Consider the following 27,501-nt stretch of genomic DNA (forward strand, 5'->3'; position numbering starts at 1 on the left):
AGTTGATAAAATTAAAACATCAAGAAATATGTAATACAGTAAAATTTTATTTACTGGAACGAAATTTCAGTTAATATCCGATTAAATAATTTCCCGTTGATTGAACATATTTATCTGAATGGGAAATCGTGGGTTGTAAAAAGAATTAATAAACTGTTGTGTGTTACGTGTGTATGCATGTAAGTATTCCATTTGAATTGCTTATTCTCCATTCGGATCAGTTATATAATAATAACAATTCTAAATTCTGTTTCAAAAAAATTTCATATAGATAGATTTCAACATTGTGATATTGAAAATAAAAGAATGAAAATGAACTTACCATTGTTGGTACGCAAAATACATGGCAGAAATGCGTACGGCTGGCGTGGTCCTTGGTAATATATGCGAAATGCGTGAGATCGTCGGCATCCTGACAGGCGCAGTGAATGTTGCGAATTTCGTGCTCGCAAATCGGCTCCTATATCGATTTCCATCATTCCAAATACAAATGTATATAGGCACAGTAATCGTATTATGGTTCAACGTTAATCCTTTCGAACGTGATACAAATTCCATAAATGCAGGACATTGTTCTCCTTATTTATATCGTTATATTATTGATTCGAAGCAATTTTGTGATAAATTCCAATTAATTTTATCACAAAAACTTTCAAATCATATACGAACAAATATAAGATAATACTTATATAAAAATAAGTAAAAAATATAGTTCAATTAAAACTATATTTTTATTTTTAACTATTTATAAAGATATTATATTAAAATTAATCATAATTACACAAAGGATTAACGTTGTTATTTAAAATTTTTTGCCACGTATTCCACGATATTATTTAAATATATCTTGTAAAAATTGTCTTACATTAGTCACTGTGTTGAGGAATCGAACGCCACGATAAGAAATCGCCAAAGTGATGTCAGGGGTGACTCTAGGTTCGCGGCAAGTTTTCTTCAGCTTTTGTATCGATTTCTTTGTCGACTCAGTACCGCGTAACTCCTTCACCACAGTGGAACCCAGATACTACGCGATTTTTGAACAGAAAAAAAACCGTGCCTCTAGAATCTACAAGGTATTTAAACGCTAAGCTTTTTTAAAAATACGATTATAAATCTACCAGTATTAATAATGAATCGCGTATAAATTATTTATAAAATATGTACATTAGTTCTAACTTAATAACTATAATAAGAATTGGCTTAAGCATTATTAAATTGTTGTATGATATTTGCAGAATTATGTATCAAAGAAAACAAGCGATCATCAAGTTGAACAATATGAACTTCCAAATGAAGAAAGCGTTAAATGCTCGTTTATTGCGCTAGAGGTTACACCAAAGAAGATAATATTCTGAATGAAATGTGTTATTAGCTACACCCACGCTATAATTATGGTAATAGCCTTCACCTTGAAGCGTTGTCATGATTATCTGGCTGACATCACACACCGCACTCGTTATTCAAGAACCATACAATGTGTTAGAACGACAGAATTACGGAATACAATTTCTATTTCTACAATGAAATAGAAATCTCGTTTTTATAGCAACTATAATTTCCTTTTTATACAACGTTATAAGAAACTCGATTACCACCGATTTTTTTGATGTAACCATCTCGCGACGCAGTAACATAAATCCCAAAGTATATTCATAGTACGATATTAAAGTTACACATGAAATGGCAAATTTCATATGTGCATAAAATCATTCAAAATATTCCTTATGGACAAAACAGTAACTCAACAAAGATGAAGAATTTTATATTAGCATAAAATATCAATTATATTGATTAATTTTAATTATTAATCTTATACTAATAATTTTGCTACATACATCACTATATGAAAATGTGAACATTCGTTATTTCATCATCATTATAGTGGAAAAACATAAAATAAAAGTTATATTTCTCGAAAGAAAGTTAAATTAAAAACAATTTTATTAAACTTTTTCAGAATTATATTAAAAGGATTTTATTAAGAAGAAATTTATTAAAAATCTATGAAACATCGAGTAAAGCTTCAATTTCTTCAATTACACTCTTTCGCTGAAAATATAAGAAGTTACCGGCATAAGAGCTATCAAGAATTCGGCCATTTCATCTACGACGATCTATATAAATTATCCTTAATAACCAAATAATAGAATCCATTCACTACATAAAGCAGTTAAAAAGATTTGGCTGCCTGGAAGGAATAGTTCCTTGTTCAGGAAGGAAGACACGGCAAAAGACATGTAAAATAGCAAGAAAGGAGATAGAAGGGATGGAAGAACGGAAGCAATTAGACTTACGTTGGCGACGTACGTGACGCAGCCGGTGACTAGAGCTTTTGGCTGGTGCCTCCATTGCGTCTTGAGGGTGGACGGGACACCGAGGAGCAGCTCTGACGGTGCCCTGATCTCGAGTTGTTCCGGTGCCGAGATCGCCCCATTATGCGAACTGGGTCGTTGGGGTGGCTGCGGAGCCGGCCTGTTTTTGCGATGCCTTAATGTGCTCGTGCCGGTCGAATTCGTTCCGGTTATCGACGTACCGCCATTACCCTCCGTCGTTGTTTCCGGCAGCTTCTCCCGTATCTCCTCCTTCAGCTGCTGTATGTTCGACTTCTGCGGAAACCAGCCACCGCCGAATTTTTGAGTAATAGCGAGTAGAGATTTTACAAAAAAAAAAAAAAAGAAAAAAAATACACGTAGCTTCTTCTCATTCTTTTCTTTGTATTAAATACGTTTGTAATAGTAAAATATATGTAGGTCTCATTGTAAACAGATATTTTCATTTCTAATTTTCAATTGTCAAGAAAATTTGAAAAAAAACTTGACATATAAAATTAAATTGTCACTTTAATGTTTGCAATAGTAAAATATATGTACGTCTCATTGTAAACAGATATTTTCATTTCTAATTTTCAATTATCGAGGAAATTTGAAAAAAAACTTGACATATAAAATTAAATTGTCACTTTAATGTTTGCAATAGTAAAATATATGTACGTCTCATTGTAAACAGATATTTTCATTTCTAATTTTCAATTATCAAAGAAATTTGAAAAAAAAAACTTGACATATAAAATTAAATTGTCATTGTAATGTTTGCAATAGTAAAATATATGTGCGCCTCATTGTAAACAGATATTTTCATTTCTAATTTTCAATTATCAAGGAAATTTGAAAAAAAACTTGACATATAAAATTAAATTGTCACTTTAATGTTTGCAATAGTAAAATATATGTACGTCTCATTGTAAACAGATATTTTCATTTCTAATTTTCAATTATCGGGGAAAATTGAAAAAAAACTTGATGCATAAAATTAAATTGTCATTTTAATGTTTTAAAATTATATTTAAGAAGACGAGTACGTGTTCCTTAAAAATATAGATACATTAGGTATCATTTATCAACAACAAAGCTTTATTACATAAAACAGAATATTTACATTAGACTGTCTATCTATTATAAAATTAATTATAATGTTATACGTATTTCTGTTTCTCTCGAATTCAGAAAAAAGAGGGGAGAGGATTTCGAGCCGCTGAAGAAACTTTGCCTTTCGTCAACACAATGTAAACTACGAACACGTCAATATTAACACCAATAGAACGCGAATACATTCCATTAATTTCGACCGTGGAACGTAAAATCTTCCAATAGATTTATTTGAACGAACGAACGACCGGAGCAAATACCTTTTTACATTCCAACGTCGCGTTTTCGGCCGCGTTACAAGCAAATTTCCGATACGTCAGCGGAGCCAAAAATAAAAATGGACACATGTCGGCGCGAAAAATTTTCGCGCAGCGTTACAAAGCCGCGCACGAAAACCGGGAGGGGGGGAGGGAGGAGGGAGAGGGCTGCTCGTGTTACAGAACGTGCAATTACACTCGTGAAAGCGTCGCGCGTTTCGAATCGGCACCAGTCCTGATGAAAAAAAAAAAAAAAAAAAAAAAAAAAGAAAACTTTTTGCAATCTCCGGGAATGAATCGTTTCACGCCGTTCCGGGAATTACGATCAAACCAGATTCAAACCACACGAGCGTATCGTTCGCCGTACGGATTACATCCCGCGAATCGTTTGTTACATCTGCCTCTCCTATATAATTTCTCTTCGATATCGTTAAAAGAGAATCGTGTCGGGAGAAAAAAAATAAAATGAAACGATTGAAAATAAGAAAACGATACGCTGTGACAACGATCAAAAAATACCGAGAAAGAATAAAGAGACACGATGTCAAAAAGTATGATGCAATATTTTCCTTGCAAGCATGAAGGGCGACAATTTGAACGATTATTATACTAGAAGGGGCAACGAAATCTTAGAAACGTACTGGTATTTAAAAAATAGCTCAGAGGTTCAATTTCCTATTACGAAAGATTGATCGAAGAAAGTGAAAATACATCATGTATGAAACCTACATCGAGATTCGAAGATTAATCCGCAGACGGAACTCCGCGGGCCGCAGCGCGAGGCCGGTAATCGTGAAATTCGATTACGAGGAAAGAATGGACGTAAGAAGCAGAGAAACGGGGGAACAAAGAGAGCAATTTGGACGCGTCGACCGACGGCCATTAATCGAATTTAATTAGCTAATTAAGGGGAGCACCGTCGAAAAGGCCGAGCGGCGAGACGCTCGGCGCGAGAAGGCGGAGGAGGGAGGGAGGGAGAGAGAGAGAGAGAGAGAGAGAGAGAGAGTAGCTCGTTAACGGATGCACGTATCGCGCTCGAGGCGCCCGAACAAAAACTATTAGCGTCCGCTCGAGCGATCAGCCTGAAAGGTTGGCTCGAGTGTCGCCTCGCGAGGCAAGTGTGTGTATATATACGCGGGTACACAGGTAGCGGAAGCTTGATGCGCCCCCTCCTCGGTTACAATAACGCCTCTCCAATTAGCCACGATATTTACATTATGACGCGATCGGTTGAAAGCTCGGCTCGATCGAGCCTTGGCCCTGGCGTGTCGCAGGGACCCACCCTCGAGCCACCGCCGTCCTCTTTTTTGCCCAAGTGCTTCGCGGCCCTTGTCAGACACCCCGTTCAACGGAATTCTTAACAGGATCCCTTCATCCGCGACACTCGTCATCCATTCTCGTTGTTTCTGTTTCTTTTTTCTTTTTCTTTCCCGCCGTTTCCCTCTTTCGCTCCGTCTGATTTCGATTGCCACTTTTAAAACGCGCGATGTGACGCGCCCCCTATCCGGGCCAGGTGAGAGAGAATCGGCGGAAGAAGAGCGTCACGTGGTCTGATCGACGAACCTCGTTAACTCTTTCCAGACTCTTCGCCTTTCGGTCGTTTTACTCGTTTTGTCGATCCTCGCGTTTATTATTAAGAAATTTTGTTGCTTTTGCGATCGAAAAAGTTCGAACGATGGAATTTCTTTTTTTTTTTTTTTGAGAAATGTCGCGTGATAATTGTATTAAATATATTTACTTAATGTGTATTATTCGATCAAATATTCTAATTTTTTTCATTATCCACGTTTCGTTATTATTTTCGAAATAACGTCTCGATCAATTTAAAAATTGCTGGGAGATATGTTCGTAGCAACTTCTTAGCATACGAAAAATACGAAAGGTTCTAAATTTAACTCCACAGTTAAAATATTTTCACGATTTTTCACCTTCCATTGTCGATTCCAGACGAACGTTTTTAGAAGGCAACGATCGATTCGTATTCAGTTAAACTACTAAGCGAATTCACTCACCAACGTGTTCAAATCCTTATTGAGATCCTCCAAGTTGGGCCCGGCGCAGTTACGATTCTGCGCACGCGCGCTCGATCCACTGACAGACGCGAGGATCCTCTTACGGTGCGCTGGCTTCTGGATCTCGAGCACGGTCGCCAATTCGACCTCCCACACGCACCTCACGCGCTCCATATCCGTGTACAAATGCTTTTTGAAGGTTTCCGCGTAATTTTCCAAATGAATGCTCTTCAACCACTCGTCCACCGATTGAACGTTGGATCGTTTGTCCAAGCGTTTGTTCAACAAACCGACCGCGTCCATTATCACGGCCCGCTCTTGATCGCTCGTGATCTCCATATCTTTCAAATCGGCCTCGTCCAAAACCCCGTTCTGGAAATAAGAAACAGTGTTCCAAACTTTTCTTCTATGCACGCGTTTCTCTTGCAATTTCGTTCGAATGAATTTCTTAGCTAACTTAAAATGATTTTACACACAAATTAACGCGTAAAACTTTTATATTTTAATATTTTATCCATCTTTACATATAAAGAGAGATAATTTATCGAATATTAAAAATCTATATTGTCGTGATATTTTAATAATAAAGTAATTACTAAAAAGCATCCTCGGTTTGTCAGGGCAAATATCACAATGAAACATCGTTACAAACCTTATAATCCCAATAACGTGCTCTCATTTATTGCCTGTTGTTCTTATTTTTCATCTTCTTACACTATATCTCTATTTTTATCACTATTTTCCTTCTCTCTATTATCAATTTCTTAACGAATAGAAATCATTTCGTTATTTAATAACAAAAAATCAAATTTCATTACAGTTCCACGCTGCAAAACTCAGAAACTTTGAAAATAACATTTCCATCGCCACGAATGTCAAACTCGGGAAAAACTAACGTCGAAAATAAGTCGATCCGAGATCTTATTTCAGATAAAAATCCAACCGTTTGATATATTATTCTACAACTTTATAAGCTTATATAGAACTTAAAGAACTTAGGAATCTATTAACGAAGCGATATTTAAAAAAAAGATCAAACATAAATAAATATTCGAGAGTCAAAAGATTAGTATAGTTCTCTTAAAAAAACTTTCAAAGGATAACGAGGATGTGATGCTCACTATGAAATCCAGGTCGTCGAATCCATAGTTGATGAAGAGGGTCTCGTAATCGGCCAGTCCCAGCGTCGACAGCCATTGACCAACGGAAGTGGAGACAATAGGGCTGCTACTAGTGTCCGAGCTCAAGCCTGTGCATAAAATTATTTTACTCGAATATAGAAATAAACACGATTCTTCTTAAAAATCTCTATACTTTAACACCAGAGAGAAACTAATCGAACTCGAACATTTCGAAAAAATAAAAACTCGAGAGAAACTTCTTTCAGAGGCGTTATATCGCGTATATACCTAGTCTCGTCTGGAACTCCTTCTCCAGCTCGGTGACGAAGACCGACTCCCTGACGAGGCCCGTGCCGATCGACGCCATGATCTCTGAAATCTTGGCCCACTCCTCCTGCTCGTCGAAAGGGCTCATTATGCTGAGGGACTTCTCGTCCCTTTCACGATCGCGATCCGACAATCTGAACGACACCTCTCCGTCCTCGAGACGTTCTCCGCCTCCGCCCCCATCACCTCCGGTTCCCATTCCGCATGCGGATGGCCCGTAAACGTTACGCAGCCGGCGCAGGGTGCGCGGTCGCTCAGCCGTCACAGACCCTTTCAACAAACCTGTCGAGATTACGATATATATGGATGAAATATTCGGTTGCGACGACGAAATATCGGCGAACGTGTTGCCCTTTACGATTAAGAATTTTCGTTTTAACGTGTATATAAGAAACATTAGAAGGAAGTAGTGGAAATAATATGTGTCTCTCTTTTTTAAACGTACGTGTTGGTTGTTTGTCGGTTTGAAACAACTGTGAGAGGTAATTTTAAAATGGATACAACGCATTATATGAATTTATGATTCGTTTTATTTTTCGATACTCTACGCCAATTTACGTGGCGCATATTTCCTTTGCTTTTTTTTTTTTTTTTATTTATTACGATTCTGTATTTTGTTATCCCCTTCGATTCTGAGTAATTATATTAATCCATAATTATTTTTCGATTCCAAAAAGATCGTCGAATATATCGAATATAGTGTTGCTTTATTATAGGGAATTAGGATATTGATATCGCTTAATATGCTTCAATTTGTCGAGAAACAACGAGTTCAAACCCTTTCCCGAATTCAAAACCGATGTTGCATTCTCGAAACTTAGCTGACCAGCAGTTCCCAACGGTTTTAAACGCAAACACGTCGAGGCTGTCTGGGATCAGCCAACAGATATCCATAATGGATAGCGTACGAACGAATTCACGGATACGTTGAATATTCATTATTGATTCGTCATTGTTCGATGCCTCCGCGAGATTAGCTCGCGGAAGATAATCAAGACCGGTTGTCGACACGGATGTCTTCAAGCAATTCGTAAAATTTTACTTTCTCGAAGAAAAAAAAAAAAAAAAAAAGTAATGACGATTTTGCAAAATTACGATGATTAAAAATAGACGAGACAATTGTTGTTTGATTATTCACAAAGGAAATGACGTGAAAAAATTATGATGGCCGAAAATAAATCGATAATATTTTTCGAAGGAAAATACGAAAGTGTTAATAATATAACGAACGAGTGATCGCGATAAATTGAAATTCTCAATTTTTCTGCGTCTCTCTGGTATGATATTTTAAAAAATAAATTGCATAAAAAAAAATTGTATATATTTTCGATATTCTCTTTGACCCACCACATTTTATTCGAGGGTCTAAGAAATAACGTGTTAAAAAAAAAAAAAAAAAAAAAAAAAAACATTTATCATGTTCACCGACGAAGTTGGCGAACACGAAGCAATCCCCAATATTTTCGAAACTATTGGCAATATCGAAAAATGTTTCGGATAAAGGTTAACCGGGTTTTTATAAAAAGGGGACGTTGTTAATTTTTTTTTTTTTTTTTTTTTTGTGAAAAGCGTGTAAAGGTCAAATTTGTTTTCTCTTTTTCCAAATAGAATCGTATATTTTTAACTGTTAATTAGTCGATTTGATCGAGATTTGATTCAAAATTCACAATTGAGGAAAGAAAAAAATAAATAATATCTTTTACATACGCGCGATAATTTCCTACGCGCATTCTCCATTAGAAAGAAAATTATTCTTCATCTAGAAATATAGAAAAATATGATATTGGTCGGTTGAATTATTCTCGTAAAAATAAAAAAAAGAAAAAATGAAAAGAGAAACGACGATATCGTTAGATATTCAAAACATTGCTTGGTCACACGTCCCAACATCCGTGGCCGGCAAATAAATTCAGGTTCTCGAGTAAATAAAGAACGCGGATAAAACGTTTGCCGGTCAAAGTACTATATAAAAAAAAAAAAAAAAAAAAAAAAAAGAAAAAAATCATTTACGCGTGCACTTGTTGCGAGCGTTACATTCGCAGTGATTGAAGAGATTGGACAAACATTGGACAAACCGTGGACCCGGACCGTGTACGACACACCGCCAATCGAACAAAAAAAAAAAAAAAAAAAAAAAATTCGAATCAGGGAAGATTATTGCGAGATCGAACGGTTTCCTGTCGCGAACGGATATACGGAAGAGGTTTTCAGTGTCTTTATATTTTTATTAATTTCAAAACGTTCCAAATAAATATGTGCGTAATTCGTCACTTTTGGGATCCCACATTCTGGAAATCCAAATTTAAAAACTCAAGACTGGTATTTTCGAGATTTGAATCGCGCTCTAAATATTTAAAATTATTTAAAATAAAGATAAATTATATGTTTATATCGTTAACTTCCAGATGCAAATAATTCTTCCAATTGGGCCGCAACGTTTCTTCGCTCTTCTCAACAGTGTCAAAACTACGTCTACTACGAGGGGTTGGAACGGCGTCGCCAAGTACAATTCGAGTGCTATTTTTTTTCTCTCTCTCTCTCTCTCCCTTTCTTCTCCAACGCCGTTACAATCGACGCGTTGGAAACACCGCTGCGTTACCCATGGAAATTCTTTCATACGAATTTTCACAAATGAGAATTCGCGCCATCTACGCACGTACGAATGGGCCGGCTTCAGAAAGGCTCGTGAAACCTCATAGACGGCGAAGAAAAGAAAACGAAGGGAAGAACGTGGGGTGACACGGGCAACCAGCCACTATGAAGAGAGAGAGAGAGAGGAAAAAAATACCACTTTAAGCAACGGCTATGAACGCCTTTCAAAGACGCTGTGTGTATCCTTTTCCCGCAGGCGCGCACTCGAAACAGAGAGAGAGAGAGAGAGCAGCACGTACATACGTACGTACTTAAGCTAGTACACGTGCGGACGTCGTGAAAAGCTCATAAAAATATTAAATAGACGAAGACGGAGAGTGATAAAAAAAAGAAAAAAGGAAGAAGAAAAATGGGGAAAAAAGAAAAAGAGGCGAGTAGACGTGAGAGTAGACGTGTACGTGAGCATAAGGGTAAAAAAGAGAGAGAGAAGGAGAGCGGTGGGCGCAGGTTACAAGCAGCAAACGTACGTAATTTTAATTAAAGCTCCATGATGAAGGGCGTCGCCTGCTCGCGCGCACTTCAGCCACCACCCGTTATATTATGTAGGCAGTTATTCAAGTCATATACACAAATTACATAAATCCTCATCGTCGTTCCCTTTCCTCCACCTTCTCTATCTTCTCTTTCCCTCTTCCTTCCTTCCAGTCCAACCGTCCCCTCGCCATCCACCCACCCTTTCGTGTGTAGCTTCTCCTATTTTTTTCTTTTCTCCATTTTTTTTTTTTTTTTTTTTTCCCCTCCTTTTCTTCTCCTCTTTTTTCTTTCCACCTCCACAGAACTCCCATTATCTATGTCTCTCCCGCGGGATTTTTTTTCCCTTTCCACGGTTGCCATTCTTCGCCAGTCGTCGCACAAGCAACCGCCGGCTTTCACGGCGTAATAGTTTCCCTTGTGAGAGAATCCGTTTAATCGCAGTAATTGGGAAGAGCCGCGACATTATGCGCTTTTTCTTTCGCCTTTATTCCCGTCGTCGGTTTGCACGCCTCTTTCCACCACCGTGAGAAACTATGTAATACCGCGCCAAATGTGTCTTTTTCTTCCTTTGTCTCCTCCCCTTATCTCGTTTTCTTTCTCTTTCTCTTGTTCTTCGTTTCTCATCTCTCTCTCTCTCTCTCTCTCTCTCTCTCAAGATTTTTTTCCTTTCTAGTACGTTTTGTTTTTCGTCAAGTACTCGGTTTTTTTCTTCTTTTCTTCTCTCTTTCTTTCTTTCTTTTTTTTTTTTTTTTTTTTGCTTTTGGAAGAAAATTTTTATCTCGCTCTTTCGAGAACGCGTCCTCCTCCAACAGAGAGGATTCATTTCTTGCAACGATGACGCGTATCGTGCGTGCATCTGTGTGTGACGCGATTGGATTCGTTCTGTGTATCGAGTGTGTTCTACAGGGATAGATCTTTTTCGTCGTTCAATCGTGTTTCACCGATTCGTCGTGTTTGTCGATTCGAGGAATTGTCAGTGAATAAAGGGAACAGTTTTTGAAATTACGAGAAAGATAGGTTATTCCATAATGCGATTTCGATTGGTTACAAGATATTGGAGAATAATCGTGTACGTGTTATAAACGTCTTTTGAAGCAGGTGAACAACCGTGTTATTTGTGCAAATCAACGTGAAATCGTAGGTATTCGTTTTTCAAGTAAAAATATATATATTCATTGTGATCAAGTACAAAGCGATTGATAGTGTACTTTTTCCAGAATTCATACATCAATGCCTCCTTTTGTCGTATCGTATCGTGCGACAGAGTTATTCGAATCACAAATGTTGACGATTGACAATTTTTCACGATTCGTGAATATCTCTTTGAAAATTGTTATAACAAATGAAGCGTTAAAAATTACTTTTACGTTACATATTTTTCACGCGCGACGAAAGAGGATTAAATTAAGAAATTTAAACTTTGAAAACCAGTAACGTGATAAAATATATTATAAACAATTTTTTGTTATTTCGCTTTTTGAACGATCAATTTTGCATTATATCGTATCTGGATTTCATATAACCCAAATTTTCTAATTTTAAATTGATTTCACTTTCTTCTCACCAGAGTCGAATCTTTTTAATTTCCTTCCTATCCCCTGCGCACGAAGTTTTGACACAAAAATAAAAGAATAACTCGACTTTTGCTTGAATCAGAGATAATAGCTGCTTCGAAAAAAAAAGTTATCGCCCGACATTTCATCGCTGCAATCTCGAAACCGAGAAGTAACTTCCGCCCATCTTAACCCCTTATTTCTAGATTCTCGGCAGCGGTCCATTAAAGTTGAAAAATTCACGACGTTACTCGTAAACATTAAAGCAATCCTTGCGTAAATAACTGCGTGTGGATTTCACAGAAACGCAGGATCCCGCTGTATATTAAAAATGGCCGACCATTAAAACTCGCTCGTAAACCACGCGCCGTTGGGATTGTCGCATCTGCTTTGAAACCATCATCGAGATTTTTCTCGAACAAGTTGATCAAGATCGTTTATTTCTACGACCAATGATGCGTGTAATTTATACGTTTGATGAATTTTGCGCGAAAATTTACCTCGAAATTTGATGGATCTGTCGGAATTCGAAAAAAAATTGTTTTTATATTTCTATCGGATATAGAACAGGATAACGAAAGAGAATTAAAATAAAATATATTCACGAGGCTCGTAATAATGCCTGTCCTCGTCGAGGATGACTCAACGAGTCGTCCCCTGCAATTATCCAACTTTTACTGTAAATATATTACGCAATATAATAATAATAATCTTTGATGAAATGAGATAACGCTTGCACGAAATTCTGCTGAAGGATGAACAGCTTGCGTCTGAAGGCAGTGGTAATTTTAGAGCGTTGTATCTGGTGAAAAGTAATAAATACAAAATTTCAATTTTCAAATATTAATAAAAACAACGAGTATGGACATTATCATTGAAAAGTCATTCTTGGAAAATCTCGTTTCCAATAATATATTAAATCAAATTTCAAATTTCCATTGATAAATAACTTATTGGATATTATTTATCACGCATATTCGAAAGAAGAAGGAAACACTTCTCGAAAGACCTCGGCTCACGTCACCCGTAAGATAACCTCTATCTTTTCCCTCGAATTACCATTTCCACAATAAGAACAATTGCATCATCTGCAAATTACCGCATCCATCACGAGCAACGATCAGACGACGACCACACAATTCGCCATAAAGAATGCATCGCACCTACGATCAATTGAACGTAATTGGCGAGCTCGAAGCACCATTTTCAACGAGTGACAAATATACCGAGCGATCGTAGAAACCACTCGTTTCTCCCGCTTTCTTTCTTTTCTTCCTTTTCTTTCTTTCTTTTTTCATTGTTGGCCCATTGTTGGGGGAACGATAGCCGCCCCATTACTCGAAAGAGCATTCGTCGCTTAACGAGATAAACAGGCTGCTGGTACAAGGTTTAGATACCGACCGGACGATAAATGCTCGTACGTAATTTGTAAGACCAGTAGGCTGCTTACGATCCATATATTTACTCGTTGAAAAGGACTTAAGCCTCGAACGCTATGCACAGAATGTTAATGTTATATTCTCGATCGAAGGATGGAAACAAAGTTGATACGCAAAAATTTTTGCAATATCGTTAAAATAGATTTTGATTCAGATTCATTATCTTAAATTAATGGATATCCTTTCGCGTATCGACTTGATTTGTTTTAGAATTTATCGTGAAAAAAATCGTTCACGAATGTATCAACACCGTTCGTATCGTGTAGGCGTATAGTGTACATTGTCTGGCTGGAATTCGTTGCCGGCCTCTGAAATTTCGTGGCGACACAGAAGTGAGATATGGATACTTCTACTGAATAGTGTGACTATTTTTAGATGGTCGATTGTTGCTCGTAAGGTGGAAATGGGTCAATATTTTTGGTATACGGGTGCGGTTTGTGGAGAAGAAAGGGGATTGAAAGAGATAAATGCTTCGTGGACTTTTGGTAGGAAGGTGACAGTTCTGTGAACTTATTGTACAGGAGAGTTGAAGGTTATGTAATCGTTGTGAGTTCTGATCTTTGAAATAAAATAGAAATGATAAGAGAAAAGGTATGTATATATATACGTCGTTACGTTTTCCATTTTTTTTTATGTTAAATTTTTTTCTAATCTAATAAGAAGAAATAATTTTAATATCAATTTTATATTTATCACAATTATTGTTATTTAAATTCATTATTCGAATATTAAAAAAAATATCGATATTCATATGATTATTTATATAGTTTTTAAGAATAATTTATATATAATCGAGTTTTTATAATATTTATAAATTATAGGTTAATTTAGACATTCCATTTTGTACACTGATAAATTTGTAAACTGAAGCAAGGTATCACTTGTCGTTTAAAAATCAAAGTTACAGGACAGGTTTTCTAAGATGAGAGAAACGAGTTTGAAGATTTATAGAACAAGATACAGGACATGAGAGAATAAATTATTAAGAAAAAAAAAAAAAGAAAAGAAAAAAAGAAAACGTTGATGAAATACTATCGATTGCAAACAATTTTGTTCAAATTAAAAGAATCTATACGCGCATATTGAATAATAATCCTTAAATTACACGTCAATAAAATTATTATTGAAATTTATTCAATTATATTTCGAATCCACAAAATAATGAGCCATCAATATATTAAGATATTTTACAATTCATCGACCGTACAACTTAGTTGAGGAAACATAGTTTTCAGGTCATCGATTTCTAAATAACTACACAAATTGCGACGTATTTGGACACGATAATGATTCCAGTTGACTCATAATACCGCTAATTAAACTTGATTGTAGCGCTCAATGGGTCAGGAAACGGGGTCCCGTTTAAAATGATTCCAACCAGATCGTTGAAAGGAATTCTTAATAATGCGTTAAATCGTTCGTAATCGACATCAGATATTTTTAGTGAACAAATTAAATTCATCGAACGATGGAAGGAAAAAAAATATTCATTGGGAAATATTCTTCTTTTCTAAGAGTTTACGATTTGTCGAAGAGAAACGTTGAATACGCGACACAATTATATTAGGGAATTAAAATCCATGTTCTTAGTTTTCAGATAATTATGCATTCGATATCTGTATATATAATTAATATTTTTAATTCATGTATATTACACTGATAAATTTTTGTTAATGTATGCATACATGATTCGTATCTTAATATATCGATATTTATTTAAATTACATATTTAAATTACATAGATAATTTGCGGAAAAATATAGATAATATTAATAAGTTTCAGTATAATTCCTTTTTATAAAATTTAATCCATTTATTTTCAACATCTATAATGAAATTCAAATAAATTAAAATCTAAAAATATAAAATTAATATAATATTTTCCCTTAAAGATAAGATAAATCCAAGATAAAATTAAATAATTTGATAAAAAAAATTCTTAGAGATTTATAAAAGAAACAAAATTAATCAAATATTTAAATGATGAAATTTATTCAAATTTATTCTCTAATTTCAAAAATTAGATTTTCAAAATCGCTGTAACAGGTTTTCTGAACATGATTTTAAGAATACATGTTTCTGAACATGATTTTAAGAATACATGTATCTATATCATATTACTATATTGATATTACTAATTTTCTATTAAAAAAAAATTTTAAATTAAATAAATAATTAATACATTAATACTTAATAATAACACATATTTAAATGCACAAGAAATAGTGAGACTTATTTCTTCCATTCTCTATCATTTTAATCCGTTCTAGGGAATAACGTTCCAGGGAAATTCTCGGTTTATCTCTGTTTGTCTCCATGAAATGCAATCGTTATCGCTATAGACTGAAAGCATTTATGGGGCAAGGTATATTAACATTAACATGCCGAGAATTCACGGGCATTTACGCGGTAATACGAGCACTGTGAACACTTCGACCTCTCTCGACAAATCGCGGCCGCTCGAGCGCATAATTAAATACTGGCGGCATTGAAAAGCATAATCGCGCGAAATCACTTCGAGGAAGGCCATCGTCCCGAGAAAACGATCAGAGCCAGCGAATAAGGGGGCAGAATTATTGCAATCAGTCGAACGATTGATGCGCGGACTTAACCGGAACCTTGAACAGTTTCGTTCGCTTATCGTTCGCTCATTTTCGCGTTTATATGAAAGAAAATGTCGACGAAGAGTGGTATTAAAGATAAAATTATGTATGTGTCCTAACATCGCTATTGCTTATTATAATTACATATAATTAACATGCGAGTCTACTTTTCATTACCTAATATTGCACGATCAGTCGATTTTACATGTAATTTATTCCTATAACTACATTTGGGTATTTTATTACGAAATGCTTTTAAATGTTTTCAAATAATTTTAATGGCTTTTACTTTTACGCATCTGACAATTGTAAGAATTATCTTCAGTTAAAATGTATACAGTAAACGTGTGATAATATATGGTTATTGTAAAACATGTATTGTAGAAATATCTGTTGTTTGGCTGATTTACAACTGTATTTATATACAATTCATTCTGTTATATTAACTCATAAAGTTGTGAAAAGAACATCTTACAAATATCAGATTTCGATAAATAAATACTTGGAGATGGATATTGATTTACAATGATAAACAGAAATTTCTTTTGAAATTTCGTTACAACATTTTTGAAAGAATGTTACGATGAAGTGTAAATAATTTTTAATAAAATTTTAAAGCATTATGCTAATTACAAAGTTTGAAATATTAATTTCAATCTAATAATTTATGTCAACTATACATTTTCTAATACATAATAAACATAACCTCACATAGTATACCTTGATCAAGGAACATTTCCTTTCTTCTTTCTGTACTCTCCATAACCTCTAAAAACGCATGCAATTTAAATCCAACAAAATTTAAATATAAAAAAATTATGAAATTTCAATAAAAATATCCTGAACACAAATCGTAAAACGAAGAAAATCATATAAACACGTTTCTTTCAAAGGATGTTATCTTTCCTTCGTTGAGAAGTTAAAAACGGAACAAAGCAGACCGTCTCGATTGCCAGTCAATTGTTATTCGTCGGATGCGCTCGTGAAATCGAACTGTATATTTGCCCAGATGTACGCTATATTTCGAGGCTGGATTATAACATAACACATGAGGCAAGAGTCACAGTCAAACATAGAATCGTACCTAAAAATACCAGAATTGCAAGATAGAAATAAACTGGCCGAACAACATAAATTTCATGAGAGACATAACCTTATAGCTTATTTCTAATGAGTTTCTAATGTTCTATATCAGAATAATAGACTAGTAGTATATTATGAATCATGATACAAAATGATAAAATCAATTAGCAATTAGCATTATAATGTCTTGTCAAATAAGAAAAAAGAAATATTAAAAATATGAACATATAAGATGACATTTCTATTTAAATCATATTAACATTTATAAATGTTAGGTTATGCATTTTAATCACTGATCAATTTTATGAAATTCTATATCATAACCTAAATTATTCTTAATATTTTAACGTAATATACGTGATTCGTGAAGAAAATATTTCTAACTTTCTTTGACAATGTTTTCTCTAGAAGAATGCGTTTCGACGAAAGAACGCGGTACTACTACTAGATAAAAGAACATATACTACCTCAATTATATTCGAGATAACTATCCTTTCTCAGTATAAGACGAAAGAAAAGAAAATGAGACAGGTGGAAGCTATAAAAAAACCGGTAAAAGAAACTTGCGTAAATTGTAAAAATGAGCGTTACGAGAATAAGCCAACAGATTTCAATCAAATAATTAGGTTCAATCAAGTGTATACTTGTATTTAATCCAATTTAGGTCGAAATTCGAGGGACAGAATTTTTAATCAAATGACTTCGATAATCTTGACATCAAAAATCTTTTTTTATCTTTTTATTATATTTCTTTATTTTTCTATATTATTATATTTTGAAACATCAAGTTATCTTATTGATAGTTATTATGATTTATGATATTAACCAATTTCGAAAGATTTTTTTATCGTAAAATTATAAAATTATCGAATTATTATTTTTGTTTTTTCCCCTGATTTTATATTTTTCTATGGTATAATGATACATATTTTTCATTAATTTCAACCATTCATTTTAATACCTGCTATTATAAAAGGCGCAATATCTTTTGATGTATCATAATTTATTTACTTTTCCGTCTCGAAACACGTTAATTTGCTGCGCACTCAGTTTTTCTCTATCTCTTTCCAACGATGTATCGCGTGCCCACGAATGATATCGAGACGACGATTTCTCGACTCGCGACGCGTCCTCGAACGTGACGCAACGAGTGGACGAACTATTATTACATCAGGCCACGCGACGAGCAACAAGTATCGCGGTTTTTGCCAGGCATGCCAGGAACTCCAGCCATGCAGGATTCCCTTGGCGAGTGCACGTGGCACTAATGCACGCTCTGACGCGCGCTCGCGCGTGTACACGAAACGTCGAAGAGAGGGCACGTAATAACACTGAAGAAAGCACAGAAAGTTTAACACTCCCCTATTACCGACTCTCGTTTTTCTCTTTTCCTGCTAGTTCACCAGATGTCCTTTTTCCTTCTGGATAGGATACGACATGCGCGCCTCCAAGTTCGTAACTACTGACATGAACAATGGTTATATAGTTATACAACCGGTTAACGATTCATTGACTTTTGGAAAATTGGGACCCTTGCAATGGACACGTGTGTTATTTTGTAAAAATTTCTACGCAGCTGTTACACCCGTATATATATCTACGCTCGATTTCGTCCGTCTGCTAGTGAGATAATGTAGTGCGATATTTATAAAGGCGTAATTTTAATGTTTGTCGTTGGCAAACATTTTATATAATATTTATCTAGTTATATTTTTTTTTATAATTTTATGAAAATGTTTTGAACAAATTTTATTAGTGTATATCATGGTTTAATAATTAATAATTGGTTATAAAGTTATCTAAATAATATATAATTATGTTAAATTTTCATATTTTCCATATTTGACACTATTAAGTTGATTCTAAACCTATTCTAATGCCGATTATCTTTTGTTTGAAAATAGTAAAAAAAACATATACACTGTGTTAATGACTTTATCTCGAAAATATCTTGTATATTATCACCTTTTAGTATGTTCCTCTTTTCCTTTCTAAAAAAATCACAATATATATAATAATATTCCACTTCTTACACCAATCAGAAACACTTTTCTTATACACTTGTCATATCATAATAATTCAATATTAAACAAAAAATAATGACACCTCACTATTATGTTAATTTTTACAATTCTAACATAAAATATATGTGTCAATGTTATATATCATACTGTTCATATTGTAATTTCACTATAGTTAATATAATATAACAAAAACATTGGTTTTCTAACGCGAGCAACATGCGACACGCCCTACCCGCACAAATCGCACGCGATGATCCACCTGCCTCGATCGATCCTCGTCTCGATGCACACTGGCGCCCGATCCCGGCGGTTCAATCGATTCTCGTTCGACTCGGGACACGTGACCCTACGTTGCCCTTCCCCAGTCTACCTGTGCGTGAGTCAAGCACCGGGCTTTCGACAAATTTCCGTTTCAATCGAATCAGAAATCTCCAGCAAAGCTGATAAAAGTGCAATTGCCATAATCGTGAAATTTATAATAATTAGTTATTTGATAACTTATCAATGAACGTAAAAATAACATTTTGTTTGATTGGATTTTCGTTGACAAAAATGATGATTCATATAATTATAAATCTTCAAGATATATTGATCATGCGCACTTCTGATGAATAAATTTTAATTTTTTAATTATTTTTCCTTCACTCATTAAAATTACAATTTTATATTAAGTGATAAAATTAATTAATAAACATGCAAGTTTTTTATAGTAATAAATAATTTATGGATCAATAAACTTTAAATGAAAGATTGTCAAACATAACTAATCACTCACAAGGTATCAATAAATCTACATTCTTTAATCAATTAACAAATTTTCTTTCTTTGTTGTATAATCTAATATCATCTAACATACAAATCTCTATTTTATTATTTTTTCAACTTTTTCCTAACCTCCAATCAAGCTCCCAGCAACATACATTCAGGCCAGTGATTCCGGATGGAAGCCCGATGGAACGACAAAACCGGTCTATCAACCGAGCCAGGTTCGCGCAAGTCCAGTTCAATTTCAGCACCGAAGGATTCGTCGTGCACCGATCAAAGTAAGCAACACGTAACAAATCGCGATATTGACCTGTGTTTATTGTTTCTCGTATTGTTCACCAAACTAGAGAAATTCAATCATTCGGGAGAAATAAACGCGAAGTTAATCGACGATGCACCACGAGGCTGGTTAACGAGACGACTAATTCGAACGTGTTAGGTCCACGAGGAGCAGTTGCACGATGGTGGTGGTGGCAACGTGTACGAGTAGGAGTAGCGTGAAGAGAGGGAGGGGGAGGTCCAGTCCTCACCACCCGCACTTACCAGCCGGACAATAAAGAAAGGAAAGGGAGAGGCGAACAGCCGGTAAGGAGGAACAGAGATGCATTAAAAGTCATCCGACTCGTATAGCCGACAGACCAGTGTGTTGTTCGTATGGAAAGATGACCCCAGAGATGGGACTAGTATTCGTTGGGACCCCAGACCGAATTAAACGCTACCATTAGTTGGAATGATGAAGAGAGGAAGGACGGATGTCGTGAATATTTCGTCATTGGCACATTAATCTCTTTTTTGCTCGTTGGGCGTTGAGTTTTGGTATGTGGAGATTAACCTAGTTTTATGGGTCGAGGAATTTATAGAAAAGATAAAAAATACTTTGAAGATTGAATTCAAAGGTTGAAAATATTTTACTAGTTAAAATAAATTTCTGAAATTTAAAACAATTTAATATTGTATTATAATAATTATAATAAATGATTGCATAATAAGAGTTTTTTATGATGCTTTTGTTAAGACAGTTTAATTTTGAAATGATATTCAATAATTAATTATAATTAATTAATTTATAATAATTTTTAGAATGCAACTTTCTACTTATGAAAAACTAAATTTGCAACATTATAATGTAATTTTTTAGTTAGCTATATTTACATGAAAGTTTTCCAAGGAAGAATTAGTCGATTTTCGAACTTTCGAAGCCTGTAAAGTTCCAGGTCTTCAAAAACATGCAGACGACCCTGAAGAAGAATTGAATGGCACAGAACAGACAATGAATCTACACTCGTGGAGCACGCTTGTATATAGTGAAGGTTCGTTTCAGCTGACCAGGGTCGACCATTGTCATGTTAATGAATAGAAGACACATTTTCGAGGTTGAAAGTTGCGCTTGTTCACGCATTTCATACTATGTAATTATCTTATACCTGAATCATCGCGTATAATGCAAACTGACATGAAGATACACGAAAATAATGAAATAAGATGCAACTTTATATCAAATTTAATTTTAAAATGTATATGAAATTGAACGTTTGAATCAATGGATATCATTAAAATTCTTAATTTTTATACAAATTTAAACTAATTAATTAATTAAAAATAGAAGAACAAAACATGATATTAATTTGAACGTTTTTAGATAATAAATATTTTTGTATGATGCATTACATTAAATAATAGTGAATAAATTAATCTAATTCTAACATTATTTTTTTAAATGAATCATTTAAAGTAACAAGCAACAAAAAAAATTCAACGACACCAAAATAAAACTATCTTTATAAACTAATTGAATCAAATTATCATCATGCGATTGTCGATCTAATCAATGTTGACACGAGCAATACATGAATACTCTTGTAGAAAACATGATTCGTCGTACACGTCATTCGAAGTGCCGTCGTTGAGTTCGTTACACTAGCTTTCTGGGAAACTTCTTGGAGGTCATGACTAATCCATTCCGGTACAGAGGAAACGGTACGTCTTCCATTAAAATGCGCGCTGCGTGCGTGCGAAGCACACCTAAGGCCCCGGTTGCTTCCGTTTAAGATCAATAGACGCAACTGAGCAACGAGTAATTACGTCGTCGGTAAAAGCCGTGATCGTCCACGCGAATGTGAGAACCATCCTTTAGCGATTCGTTTTACGCCCGCGTGAACCGCACCTCTTCCTCGAATTCGATCGTAGATTTGTCTGGAATTACGATTTATCGCCACGTTCCAACATTGATGTCTCTGCAAAGGATGATTATAAAGATGTATAATACGAGAGTGAGTACACGTAATAGTTCTTAATTCTCTTTTAACTTTGCAACGATGAGGAATGTGTTTTGTCTCTATTCATATTAAATTGTTAAAATTTAGAGAATTATTAATTCAGTAGAGAATTTAATTAGATATGATATATATGAAGTAATTTTATTATTTCTATATATGAACCTAATATATGAACCTTCTATATTTTTTGTTAATCAAGTTATTTTATGTGATCAAAGTAATTTTTAGGTTAACTTTGGATATCAAAGCATTCATTTATTACCGTCTAGAAATGAAATAATGATTTCTTTTTCTTTTTTATTATATGATATAGTTTTTAAATTAATAATTTCATCGAATATAAAAAAAAACTTTTATAGTTTCTAAATCTTCTTCTTGACAGATATTATATTACAATTTATTTAATATTATTTTGAAATTTAAATTTTTTGCAATTAATTGTTTTTCCAATATCCAAAAAAATCAAGTATATTTTTCATAAAACAAAAAATTTCATAAAATCCAATCATTTAACAAATTACCTACAATTACATATCAATGCATTGTAATCAATCGAACTGTCAACCAAACAAGTTTCATGTAACAGTATTAACCTAACAATTATATCTCCATTTTTTCCTTTGTCATTTGTAAGACCAGGACACAATTAACAAAAAAAAACACGGAAACGAAAAAAAGCAAATGAGTAAAATACTATGTAAAACAAGATCGAAAGTTTCCTTTTGAAGGAGGAAGAAGCTCGCATGAGAGCGAGATTATGACATCATGGTGGAATGCATTAGCCGTGGTGCATGAGTCACGCAACTTTGTCGCGTTGCGTTCTTTCGGCGATCATTTGCAATGACTTTTTCTCGCATACGACGACGCAGTTCATAGATAATTCGAGCAATCTCGTAATTGATGCGATAAGTGAAGCTACGATGCGATTACCCATTAGCTGGGAACGTTCGGTTTATCGCCGTTGTTCAGAATTAATTTCGCAATGAGGTTAGGTCGTTAATTAAAAATTTCTTGTGAGACTCATAAGAAAAATAAAGTCAATGATCTTTGTAGATGTTTACTTTGATGTAGTGGTAAATAATTATTTTTGTTTTTTTCTTGTTTTCTTCTATTTAATTTATGTATTTGGAAGGGAACATATGTGATAATGTATGAATCAGTGTGGACATTAGAAACACGTGTTCGTTGATAAAACAAAAATAGTAATGTTGTGACTATGATATTTTTATTATGGAAATGGAATATTATTGTGAACAAATTGTATTTAAATTTGAATTATTTTTTATAATATATTTTATAATATTGGTCAAATAATATATTTTTTAATTTGGAATATGAAGTAAAGGATATAATTATTTTTAATCTGGTTACTTAGTTAATTTAATATTTAGACTTTATAAGTTTATTTTAATTTATTTTTTTTCTTTTTTTAGAAAAAATTAAATATTCAAGTAAAAAAAGTATATACTAAATATATTTCAAGAACTTCAATGTTCCTAACTTTAATACTTGACGAAGAAAATATTTTGGAATTTAAAGGAGAATCTAATATAACAGCAACTAATGTAAATTGCTGACTGTGATCAAGTATATACTAAGAATTTTCAAAAACATATATAAGATTTTTAACGAAATCAATTTTATTAGTTAGTTGTTAAATAACTTCGAAAGATACGTTTATTATGTAAATAAATTTAAAACTAACTATAATCTTTGGTAAAAAAAAAAAAAAAAAAAAATAGAATTTTAAGTAGAAAGGAAACAATTTGAAAAATGAAGTAATTTTCATTTTTTTTTTTTTGTATTTTAGATTCTAAATATCAATGGGCAACGATTTAAAATCCTCGATTTGTTTATGGAATACGAAGAATAATAGGACAGGATTGAATGACAATCGCGACAATCGCGATTTCAAATTGTTGACTTCGATTATTGATTTCGATTGTCGATTTTGAGCACGAATTTCCGCGTTCTTCCGGCTGGCAACAAAGAGGTGCACACTTTCCGTCACGGTCATAAACGGAACACAATGAAAGATTAACCAGCTTGCTGAAAGTAAATTCCGGTTTCCCTATGTTGCGATTCATCGTTCAACAAACTTCATGTTTTTTCTCCTTGATGAAATTGTTACAACAAAGCTTTTGTCACCCTTGATTCAATATACTATTTGCCTAGTATATAGTTTCTTTCTAATAATTATTATTTACACAAGTATTATTTATCATTGCAATCTAACTTTACATTTTAACATTTAATTTTCTCCAATTCATTTATCAATTTATTAAATTTATTAAATTGAAAAATACAAATAAAATATATTTAATTTTTTATATTAAAAAATAATAAATTGAAAGATAAAATACATATGTATGTATGTTTAGAAATATATAATCTTGATATAAATATCTTGATATATAATTTGTGAATGTTTTTAAAAATATGAATATTATGATATATGTCAAAAATGCAAAATTGAAATATTACTTAATTTATTTTATTCTTTTATGTTTGAGAATATCAAAGAACTTTTAAGATTACTAATTGAAAAGAGAATTTTATGTTTCAAAAAATATATTTTTCTTTTAGTTTTGATACAATATAAAAAATATTTAAAATGAATTTTTCTTTACTTACCAAATTGCTAACAACATTGTAAAAAAAAAAAAAATATGATTTGGGAAAAAATGAGCAGAAAATTACATCGAATATTTCCTTGTTATAGATTTTTCTCGTGAGATGCCGGAGACAGAATACTGATTTATTTGAAGATGGTGAGAGATTGCCGGTTACAACCGAAGAGATAAACAGCGATAAGATACAACATATCATTTGTCAAACGAGACGTTGTCCTGTTCTCTGGGTACACGTCTTGCCTCTGACAATCTTGCTACGTGCTTTGAAATGTATTTTCAATGCATTCACTACCGAACGTGTTGAAATATACACTTGTAGATATAGGTATATTTCTTTTTCTATCATGTAAAACTAGTTGTAATGAATAATAATATAAGACAAGACTTTCTCAAGTTGTATGATATATTAAAAACATGATTTTAAAAAAATTGCTTTCATTATAGAAAATATGAATATACAATGTAAAATAGTGAAATGCTGTTTATATATAAACAGAATAATAATTTTTCTTTTTCATTTAACTATTAAAATTTCTATTCATTCATTATTATTGTTATCACATTAAATATAATCAATTAAAGTTTCATTTATTTCCTTCGAAAAAAAAAAAGAAAATAATCTTATATTTATTTCTTTTCATCAGGAATAACCAAAAATATTATAACAGTGAGCATCAGATTTTGATTAAACGACTTTCGAAATGGTCCAAGATTCCAATGAGGAAAAAACAGATATTTACTATTGAAAACTCGATTGTATCCGTTACGATTTTCCTTCTGTGTATGAAAAAGATGAATAGACAAACTGTTATCACTTTGGCAATGCGTAAGTACTTGTGCCGTAACATGTACCGTATTCAACCGGATGTCATGATGTGGTTTGCCTTATTGTAAGGTATATTAACGTTCATGCGGACGTTGCTACCAAATCGGACGAGCGATGTTAACCGAGCCGAATTATGCGACAGCATGCAGTTGCAACATGAAGTTATATACTAAAGAATTATCTTGCATCTGAAATGCTATGTATATTATATGTATATTTGGTGAATTTTAATTTTGTCCTTTTTTTTTTTTTTACGAAAAAACAATTTATATAATGTAAACTTTAAATTGAGTTTATGATGCTATAAACATCTTCTGTTTAAGGAAATTTACCATATTCATTTCAGTTTTAATTTTTTATTTCAAATTTAATTCAGATTGTGGTTATAAAAATGGCTATAAAAGAAATTAATAAATAAATTAAAGAGAAACTAAGAATTTCTAGCGAATCGTTAAAATTTACACTTTCATAAGAATATCATAGAATGGATAAATAAATGTTTATAATTATACTAATGCTTGTGACCCAAATGTCAGAATAAGGAGAAATCTATCAGCAACTTGTACAGTTTAATTTGTAGTCATCCGGGAAATGGAAATACAAATTCAGATCTCGATCTAGCAATTGAAATCCCGTTCTTTCTCGATATGCTATGTATGCTATGTAACTATAAACAACAGTTACTTGTAATATTGTCACATGTATAGATCAGAATAGATATTTTACAAATCGAAGATCAAAGATCTACATTATCAATTAGTCTTTTTACTAATTATTTTTTTATTCATATTGCATATTACATATAACTGTAACTGAAAACCACTTTGTATATTAGGTTAACCGTTCAGAGTAGTCTTATTGCAAATAGAATATCTAAATATAGAACGTGAACTTTCCTTGCTTTCAACATTCTGTAATAACTATAGTCAAGAAACGATGAATATTAATTTTACCTTTTTCATTAATTAATCTTTTTATAAAGTAAAAATTAAATAAGATGAATCTTAATTTAGTAATTACATTATACAATATTTGCAAAATTTAATATTGATCTAATTAAAGTTAAAATACTTATTCTTAACGAAAAAGTTTTTATTGTATTCAAGAATATGTTAAACAAATTGATGTCAAAAATAAACTTAAATTAATATTTAAATTGAATTTAATATTAAAATTTATTTCAACAAACATACATTCAAGTAAAGTAATCTACAATTTATACATTTTATTAGTATATGTTCTACTAATGACTAAAACATATATAATAAACGAGTTTTTAAAATGAAAGATTTCGTGAGCAAGACTAATGTAGATAAATGTGGTTATTATCGAAAATCCCAAACCTACGACAAGCAGATTCTTTGAAGCACACGATAACGAGCGTAGGGAAGAGCGCGTAGATGCGCGCGTGCGTCAGTTATCACTAAAAACGAGCGTAACTCATGGTGTCGATAAGGCAGACTAAACCGTCTGTTGATCTAGTGCCGACTATCTACAGATATCACGTTAATGTATGAACGGTAGTTTCTCTAGCGATGAATTATTGCTCCAGAAATATTATGGATCAACTCATAGTATACGATAACTGTGCTACAGTAATTATAAAATGATATGAAAAAAATAGACAAATTAATTCATTGTTTATTTTTTATAGTTAATTATAATAACATATATTAATAAAATTTTGTTAAGAATAGTTAAATATTAAATAAACTAATTTAAATAATTTAACTATGATTGAAGAAATAATTAATGGTAATATTTTCTTGGTTAGACATGTATAAATAAACTAATCAAAATTTAAATTTTCCCGCGAAAAATATAGAAAATTTTTCAAAGTGATTAATAAAAATTAATAAAAAATTACTTTAAATTTTTTTTAAAGGAGAAGCTATAAAATAATTTAAAATTAAAGTGAAAAGTTAAAAAAGCTATTAAAATGTATAAAAGAAAATGCAAAAATAAAATATTTTTCCAAGATGAAATGTAAACCTATCTTTAGATTATTTTTATAATCATTAACTTATCTAC

The 27,501-nt window shown here is 33.0% G+C and overlaps 2 protein-coding genes across 21 annotated transcripts in view; one reads left to right on the plus strand and one right to left on the minus strand.

Moving 5' to 3' along the window:
- The window catches only part of LOC100867893 (ankyrin repeat and SAM domain-containing protein 1A), a 77,305-nt gene that overhangs the window by 10,797 nt on the left and 39,007 nt on the right, over nt 1-27,501 (minus strand). For 2 of the 4 annotated variants that reach the window (XM_012486875.3, XM_086910834.1), the window contains 6 exons: nt 7,104-7,424; nt 6,816-6,943; nt 5,695-6,066; nt 2,295-2,606; nt 866-1,024; nt 323-460 (listed from right to left, as the gene is read on the minus strand). In XM_012486875.3, coding sequence (XP_012342329.1) covers nt 323-460; nt 866-1,024; nt 2,295-2,606; nt 5,695-6,066; nt 6,816-6,943; nt 7,104-7,424 — 1,430 coding nt within the window. Of the gene's footprint in view, nt 1-27; nt 248-322; nt 461-865; nt 1,025-1,923; nt 2,189-2,294; nt 2,607-5,694; nt 6,067-6,815; nt 6,944-7,103; nt 7,425-27,501 lie in introns of those variants that run through there. The other 2 variants (XM_086910835.1, XM_086910836.1) reach the window with 2 other exon arrangements.
- Nucleotides 17,933-26,626, plus strand: LOC105735540 (uncharacterized). Of its 17 annotated transcripts, none has more exons than XM_086910843.1 (7): nt 17,933-18,492; nt 19,876-20,013; nt 20,083-20,551; nt 20,874-21,144; nt 21,599-22,005; nt 24,734-24,969; nt 25,289-26,626. In XM_086910843.1, the coding sequence occupies exons 5-7, from the start codon at nt 21,964-21,966 to the stop codon at nt 25,536-25,538; spliced, it is 528 nt and encodes a 175-aa protein (XP_086766969.1). In that variant the 5' UTR covers nt 17,933-18,492; nt 19,876-20,013; nt 20,083-20,551; nt 20,874-21,144; nt 21,599-21,963; the 3' UTR covers nt 25,539-26,626. The 17 variants fall into 17 exon arrangements, 8 of the variants coding, with proteins under 8 accessions (XP_086766969.1, XP_086766970.1, XP_086766971.1 ...); XM_086910844.1 differs by having other exon boundaries at nt 20,944-21,144; XM_086910845.1 differs by having other exon boundaries at nt 20,944-21,045.

The sequence above is a fragment of the Apis florea genome, unplaced genomic scaffold (genome assembly GCF_048593485.1).
Source record: "Apis florea isolate Af1SG1 unplaced genomic scaffold, ASM4859348v1 contig_3203_pilon, whole genome shotgun sequence".
In the NCBI taxonomy this organism is placed as follows: domain Eukaryota; kingdom Metazoa; phylum Arthropoda; class Insecta; order Hymenoptera; family Apidae; genus Apis; species Apis florea.